We start from the raw sequence: 8,690 nt of genomic DNA, 5'->3' as shown, positions 1-8,690 counted from the left end.
GCAGGAAATCCCAATATAAAAAAAAATATAAAAACTGCAGCTATTTCCACAATGTAAAGGATATCTTTTAATAACAAAATGTGACTGTTCTGACCTGCATACTCTTAGTCATCTAACTGGCATAGTGCTGCCACACCTCGATTTATCCAGTGTTTCTGGGGCTTGTCAGAAGGGAGTTCAATTGAGAGCACATAGTTGGTTGAGTGGCCAGTAGTGGATAAGACACCTCTTCTTGCACTTGTCTTGTACACAGGGCATGAATAGATGTTCATATGAAGAAATCTTGAACTTTCTCCAGGTTTCAGCCAAATGATGGGCAAAGAATCATATAGGATTTTTGGAAGTGATTCTCCAATTACCAAGGACTCTCTATCCCATCGTGCACCTTCCAAAAAAAGGCCTCTCACATAAGCCCCATCTTCTGGCATTTTCTCCATTGTGTGCTCCTCTTTCATCACCTAGAATGATTAAACCATTGCTTGATTTTATTTCTGTCTGGAGTATATTAAACCCTACAACTGATAGTCTGAAATTGTTCCTTTAAAATTTCTTTTCATTTGAAAACTCTATTCCTTGCTGCCTCAGAACACATTTCAAGCTGCTCAAGAAAACCAAAATCCCTCTGCATTTTCTTACCTCATATTCAAATCCAATATGGTCAATTGGGATGGTGTATTTTCTGGCATAGTTTTGTAAAACACCAGTCAAAAAAGACTGAGTGAAGAAGAATCCAGAGAGCCAAAAGACTGTGGGTGGCCCATTGATGATCCAATCCTGAATATAGAGGGGAAAAAAAAAACAACTCGAGAAAAAATGTATTTGTGACAATTCACCAGAAAAGGGATGTCTTTTAAGATACACTCAAACAGCACCATGAGATCTAAACCTTGATGGGACCCTCTGGATGCTACCATTAGTTCTATATTTTTCATACACAACAAATCACAGAAGACAGTTACTTATGATGACAACAAAAATAATCACTCATTCTGAAAGAGCCAGAACTCATTCAGAAAGTAGCATATTTTGGTATGTCTAGACACTAGGCAGGAAAAAAAAATTAAAAAGAAAAATTATTGAGTTTGGACATTTTTTAATCAATATACCCTCTTTTGCAGTCTTACGAACACCAGTCCCCTTACACGAAATGCCAGGCAGGATGGGGTTCTGAGCAACCTGGCCTGTGGAAGCTGTCCCTGCATGAGCCAGCAGTGTGCTCAGGTGGCCAACAAGGCCAATGGCATCCTGGCATGTGTCAAAAATGGTGTGACCAGCAGGAGCAGGGAGGTGATCGTGCCCCTGGACTCAGCACTGGTGAGACCACACCTTGAGCACTGTGCCCAGTTTTGGGCCCACAGGACAAGAAGGACACTGAGGTGCTGGAACGGGTCCAGGGAAGGGCAACGAGGCTGGTGAGAGGGCTGGAGAACATGCCTTGTGAGGACCAGCTGAGGGAACCGGGGTTGTTTAGCCTGGGGAAGAGGAGACTGAGAGGTGACCTTATTGCTCTCTACAACTACCTAAAAGGAGGTTGTAGTGAGGTGCGTGTTGGTCTCTTCTCCCAAATTACTGACGATAGGACAAAAGGAAATGGCCTCAAGTTGTGCTAGGGAAGGTTTCTATTGGATATTAGGAAAAATTTCTTGAGTGCTTCTACATCTCAGTACCTCAGCTATTTAAGGTACATCAGAAATTTTTAAATAAGGCAGTGTTAAGAATGCAAGGAAAATACTGGAAGGGTGCATAAAGAATAAAATAGCTTGTTTAAATAGTTGTGGAAGAGGTGTTACTTTTTACTAAACTTGAAAGATATTTACAGTCACATATATAAAATTTAGCACTGCCTTTTATGCAGTTTCTGAAGTACTCTCACACCTAGTTCAGTGTCCTTTGAGCAGGGACATCCTTAAGACACCAATGCAAAGTAAAATGCATCTTGTAGAAATGGAAGAATGGGAACTACCAAATGCACCACTGGATCATACTCTCAGCTCACACTGCTAAGCAACTGCCCAGCTATTCCAAGGCTGTTAATGCAGTGTGTATTTGGTTGTGAGTGTTGCTCACAAGCTTTAAGAGTACTTCTGTGTGAGGACTGTACTTATACACATTTTACCCATTCAGATTTCAACTACCAAGTCCTTAGACCTGCCAGTCTCAGTTTACCATACCTGGAAGAAGACCAGACGACAGAGGAGATCAGACACGTAACTTCCCAGAGGCTTCAGTGATGGATAGGATTTGGCAGCCCACATTGATGGTACTTTTCCCATTAGCATGCTGTTGAAAACATCTTCAAGTTCAGATGACATCAACACTTGGCCTTTAATGGCTTTGCCTAGATTTATAAGGCTGCTCCGAACAACTTCAGTAAGCCTTCAGATAAAACAAAGAAATCATCATCTCATTATTTACTTCCTACTACCTGGCTAAAGACCTCTGAGTCCATCTTGAATGAAGGGCTGATCTAAGCTGATAAATGTCCTGTCAGAAATTCCTTATCTCACCTGTAGTTATAAAAACTCTTACTTAACTTCAGAAAAGCAAAGAAAGAAAAAAAAAAAAAGAGAAATGAGAGGTAGTGAAAATTCATTGACCTGTTAAATCGAATTAGTTCTTGTCTAAGAACTGTGTTCATGGATTCTTCATAAAGTACTGGGTACACCTTCATAACCTCTTCAACATCAAAGCTGCTTGGCAATTTGGACAGAATGTCCTGTGCCAAATCTTCAACAGTTTCCTGAAAATGCAAGTTTGCAGTGAATAAGCAATATCCCTTTCTTCCCACCAATTTTTATTCAGTAAATTCCACAAAAACTATAGATTTTATATATTTTCTGTATAACCACATACGTATTTGAGTCCATAATGATTATATGCTCTTACTCTTTTTGTGCACCATCCTGTCTGTTTCCATGTGCCTGATTGTTCCTTTTCCATTCTCAATAACTTAAATTTGTTAGTAATTTCAGTGTTATGTACAAAAGGTTTTAGGCAGCTTCTAAGGAAACAGTCAGCAGGGCAGATAAGTGTAACCCTACTACTGCCACAATGGAAGGAAAACACAAAGCATGCAGGGAACATGATGTGAAAACCATGTGAATAGCCCAGCCACAACAGAAGCTCTACGTACAGCATATTAGATATCAGAGAATATGGTCACTAGACAAGCCCACAGAAAATGATGCTACATCAATTACACTTCTCAAGAATCTACTTATGTATAATATATAGAATGTCAACTCTGAGGACCTTGAAAGGCCATTTATCTGTGTCTCAAAGGGACATGGAGTTTGGGACTGTAGAAACTAAAGCAGCCAAGGGAAAGCAAAATAAGCATATCTCAAAACCCAAGCATTCAATAAGTTATGGCAGATTGGAAGTGTCATTATAGCACAGACTTCACAAGGAAGACAACTTTTGCCTCTAATGGGCTTATAGTGCTTGCCTGATGGCTGAATCACTTCATATTGTTTCCTGGCACTCTGGAGTCTGTCCCCTAGTGAGAATGGCAAGGATGGTCATACAACCACTGCTGGATGAAGTCAAACCAGTGCAAGAGCCTGCAATTTATAGACTGTAATTAAATGTCTCACTTCAAAAATGCCTAGAGATCGATGTGATTTGAAGTGTTCTACCAACTGTGGTTGTTAACTGTGCTCTAACTACAATGAATGACTTAAGTGAAGCACCTCACTGTTACTTTAAAACACAAAATATGAAACATTCAAACTGCATGTTCTGCTCAACCAGGTGGGGCTGCATGGTATTAATCTATTTGAATTCAAAGTCATTAGGGTGTCTTGCATCTTTCAAGGTTCTCATATGCCAAATCTGACTGCTTCTCTACAGGGACATTCACATCTACTCCCAATGCCACAGTCATGGGATGAGAAGCACTGGATTAATCCAAGACCTAGAGCATGACAGGAAAGGGCACCTTTCCACAGTGCAAGTTGATCTTTCTTTCCCTTGTTACCTGAGGGGACTTGCCAGCTCCCCCTGCTTCTCTAGGCAAAGTCAGCAGCACTCCATGGAAAAGCTGGTTAGTCTCCTGGTTATCTTTGGTGATGTCTGCATTTTCATGAAGTCCAAACACTTCAGGGTGTGTTGCAATTGGTAAACTTCGTATGTATTCAATGTAAGACTGTAAAAGAAACATTCAGATACCAGAAATCATGCATACTGTATTTATAAATGATCAGTAAACATGGCTTGGACTCCCATTTAAAATCAAACACATTAGTTCCCAGTTAAATGTATACAGGAATTGACTTACTCAGTCCAGAGAGATAAATATGAAAGTTTTGAATGGTTCAATGATTCACTGAAGAGTTGTTCTTACCACCCTCATTGAGCAGCAAGAGAAAGGAACACACATTAGAAATATACAAGGAGTGCTGGTAGGAGTCACAAAAGAGGGCAGGGTGCTCTACCTATCACCCCAACAGCTGTAGGTGACATAGATGGGTGGGCCACGAGCACATTCACTATCTCTATGCAGTTGTTAGAAGACAAAAAGGGGATGAAAACTGAGTATATACTTGCCATTTCACTTTCTCATCCTGACCACTGCTTTCAAAGCAAAAATTGCAAGAGACTGCAGAAGTACCCTGTAAATTCCTGAAGCCTGACTCCTATTTGCTTTGTAGAACTGTACAGGAAACCTGCATGGGAGTGGCTCTTTGGATCAACAAACATCAGAATATTGGGTGGTCGCTGCCTCTCCATTGGGCTGTGCTAGATACTAAGTACCATCCATAAGATATATTCTGGCATGGCTTTGTGATCTTTTATTTTCTATTTCTTGTATTCAGCACATCAAAGTACAGCATAAGGTTCTTCCCAAATACTCAGAGAGAATTTACACCTGTTATCTTCTCACCTCATATGGACCATGTGGTGGTATGTAGTAGTCATCTCCAGCTGTAAGCATATACTTGTCCTGCTCTATATCCTTGTTATAGACTATGGAAAGAAGGGACAGGAGAAGACGCCTGTCTTTATCATCTGTTACTCTGCCTCCATAGTTACATTCCCCTAGGAAAGGACAAATAATACCAGAATGAAAAATTGAAAGTTAATAAACAAATAAAAATTGGTTTGCAACAATGTAGAGCATCAGTAAGCTGATGTTCTGAAGCTCCAGATCTTCAAAAGTTTTTAGGTCCTATGCTTCAACTGATTCAATGGGAATGGTGCACTTTAACACCTTTGGAACTATGGGACAAATTGTGTGCCTTGATGATGAAAGGTTTAAAGAACACTGAGTTGGTCTGAAAAGCTGCTACTCATGTCACAGTAAATAATCTTGTTTTAAATGACAGGTCTTTTGCTTGAAATTCTCATAAGAATTTTTAGAACTGTCAAAATCTGAATAGTGCTATATAGCTGTGTTGTTCATGTAAATTTAACCTCATTATATACGTATGCAGTAGAAAACAAAGGATCACAAACATGCAACAACCCTGTGCAGAAGGGGCTGGAGAGATTTAAGTAATGGGCAGGCAATGAGTGGAGGTTTACACTGATAGAAAGTACAGAAAACAGCTAAATACTCATAGTTACTACTTTAATCCTGACTCCCAACATTCCTTTTCATAAAGATAATCATAACATTAGCAAAAATCAGGAATGATCTTTATAAAGTTGACAAGAAGCAGTTATCTTTTTGGAGAAAGAGAACTGAATAGCCACAGCGGCCAAGTTATTTACACAGGTCAAAACCTCCTGCTTGAAACTGGTGAGTATTATCATATCCTCTGGTAAACTGCCAGTGCTTACTGTATCAGGATCATATGGATCAGCTAAGGTGAAACAGAGGCCATTGATGGTTTTATTTGACATATATGAAAAAAAGACCAGGAGGTTTACTGGACCATTAGTAACTCTTCTAGCTATATATGAGACAAGACAGCAATAACATCTGAGATTTTGGGATCCAGCTTCTCTGTATGTGGAAGACAAAGAAAGTAAACCAGAATGGAATCCATTCAGTTTGTCAAGAACTTATCGGTTCATCACTGTACCAGCTAAAAGTGCCTATCAAAGTCAACCCATGTTAGAGGATGCAATGCCTGTACCTGTTAGATACGTCAGGGCTTCAAAGGGGGTTTCCTCATATTCATTCAGAAACATCTGGATCTGTCGCATACTGATGCGGAGGTCAGACTCGTTGAACTCGTATGGAATATTCCAACCTGTTCAGTTCAGAGAAGGTACACAGGGCACTGGTGCTCTGTACTGATAACCACATGCAGGAAATGATAGTATTGGTACTATACTGCTACTACAGAGCTGAAGATAACAACTGCCAGACAGTACCTAAAAGCAGCCCCAGCATTTACCAGGCTGTTTATTGCGCAAGGGACAATACAACTCCATGACAATATTGTATCCTAAGGCACTATTACTATCATTCTATACAATTAAAACATAAGCACAGCCATTCTGGCATCACATGCTCCTGAAAAATCATATTTTACCTTAAGCAGAACGCAGACCTGCTTAGACCTTTCAGCTAATCTGTTGCTATCTGGAGATGATGAAGAGTTTTAATTCATTTATTAATTTTAGTTTTTAACCAATCTGCCCATCTATTAATACTGTTTGCATATGACATTCAGAGTAACAGTACAATAAAAAACACCACACAGGAGCATACTCCAGATAAAAGAATCCTTCAGAAAACCTATATCCCTAGCACAAACCAAAAAAAAGGGCTATTGCTGCAGCTATCCTTCTTCACCCAGAAGCACGACACATTAAGCAGTTGATGTTGCTTTTGAAAATTACCTCTTTGTCACTTGGAAAAATTATATTTTTACTTTAAAGCAATAAATCTATCCTCATACTGGCAGTCTAGTGTTTACTTAAACAGCTGCCTATTAAAATAAGGACATCTGCTTTCAGCCAAAATATAACATTTTCATAAGAGTAACCTGTTATGACGAAGACAGACTTGGTTGGAATGGAATGCTGAGGACTCCATGTACACCAGTGCAGAGCATTAGTTTCATATAGTTACATATATGGAATTATAGATTACATTTTCTTCTACGTTTGATGTAGAAATTCTATGTAGTTTTCTAAATATTTCAAGATTACAGAAAACACTGAAGCACGAGTCTTACTAATACATCTTTTCACTGCTGTTATGAACAATACACTACAGCTACATAAACTGGTTTCACATCATGTAACCATATGCAGGAGTTCTGATAAAATTAAGTATACAAATAAATAACAAAAGCAGAACTGAAGAAGACATGTCTTTAATTGCGAAAGTTTAAAATGTAAGTGGAGTTGATGGTTAGAGTAAAAACTACAGTAACAAATCAATAATTTAGTATGCTATAATTTAATGTAACTACTGTATAATGTATTTACTTGGAAAACTGGTACTTTCTAGTCCTCCCCCAGGGTAATACTTTTAGTAGCTTCAAGACTATCTTTGCTTGAGTAAGAATTCCTGCAAATAGCAGCTTTTAAACTTTATTATATTCTGTGCAATACAGACTGCACTCCTATAATGTTGCTAACAACATTATTGACTTTTTACCCAGAGGCTCCAGTAATGCATTTCAAAATTACTACTCTTTTTTGAAACAACCTGCAAAATAATCTAAACCTTACCCAATGGTCCAAAGTTTCTCCTTTCCTGTACAATAGCATGAAAAAAGCAGAGACCAAACAGCAGTTTTTGCCATATTTCTGGCTTTTGGCAACCACTAAAGAACACAGGGTCGGAGATGGGGTCATTAAGGTATGATCGAAGCAGGTTCACTCTAACTCCTTTTGGAGGCTCATTTGTCATTTTGATGCCATTCTGGAGGATACTAACAGGAAACTTTTCTGATGGATAACTAGTTAACCACAACCTGAAAAAAAAAATAAAAGCACATTATCAAAAAATCATCAATATTAACAAAACATCAGTATTGATCTGCAGAAGACTAATTTTTACTACTTGCTGAACTATAAAGATAACATCTAAATTTGTTCTTAAAGGTAGGCATAAAGTAGATTATGTTGGGCAGGTAGAAAAGTTTACTTCCTAATTAGGTATCTTCATTTTATCACTGCACATAAACGCTATGAACGTTACTTGTTCACACAAAAGAAGTTCCATTTCTTTTTACTAGTGTCTTCAACAAACCAGAAATACTCCCATTAAAAAAAGCAAGATATTGAAACTCCTACCTGAACTTATCATTGGTATTCTCAGGCACTATAACTTCCTCACAGATTTTTTCCAAAGCAGGCATCCAGCTAGTTGCAAGATGGCAGTTTTGTAACACTACCCAGGTCCCATCAGTAAGAGCCTGATAAATCATTTTTGCTGCTATTGGGCCCTGGCCCTGTCCAAGTGAAATAGTTTGAATGCTTGTGCCTCCCACGCCAACATCATCAGCAAATTTTAGCAAACCTATGATGGCAAGTTTCACATGCGCAAAGAAAGACAAAACCCATTAGAAAGTAGATCTATGTTATAGTTATCATTTTTATAATGTAAAAAGTAATTAAATGGGCAAAAGTCAACAAATAATTTACTCAACTGAAAACAAACAAACAAACAAACAAAAAAACAAACCACCAACACCTCAAAAATCCAGAAGCAGCATCAAATGTTTTATCAGTCACAATGTTTCTCAGGCATATGCTAAAACTTAGGTTTTTACTAAAAAAAC

General features: G+C 38.5%; 1 protein-coding gene across 1 annotated transcript in view; it reads right to left on the bottom strand.

The window, feature by feature from the left end:
• Positions 1-55: 55 nt before the first annotated feature.
• Positions 56-8,690, bottom strand: part of DNAH3 (dynein, axonemal, heavy chain 3) — a 56,592-nt gene continuing 47,957 nt past the window's right edge. The window contains 9 exon segments of the mRNA XM_008938773.1: positions 56-458; positions 637-774; positions 2,172-2,376; positions 2,598-2,740; positions 3,980-4,147; positions 4,886-5,040; positions 6,084-6,200; positions 7,636-7,880; positions 8,203-8,428. Coding sequence (XP_008937021.1) covers positions 105-458; positions 637-774; positions 2,172-2,376; positions 2,598-2,740; positions 3,980-4,147; positions 4,886-5,040; positions 6,084-6,200; positions 7,636-7,880; positions 8,203-8,428 — 1,751 coding nt within the window. The 3' untranslated portion in view covers positions 56-104.

The sequence above is a fragment of the Merops nubicus genome, unplaced genomic scaffold (genome assembly GCF_000691845.1).
Source record: "Merops nubicus isolate BGI_N331 unplaced genomic scaffold, ASM69184v1 scaffold16554, whole genome shotgun sequence".
Lineage (NCBI taxonomy): Eukaryota > Metazoa > Chordata > Aves > Coraciiformes > Meropidae > Merops > Merops nubicus.
This window is presented reverse-complemented; position numbering and strand designations above follow the sequence as displayed.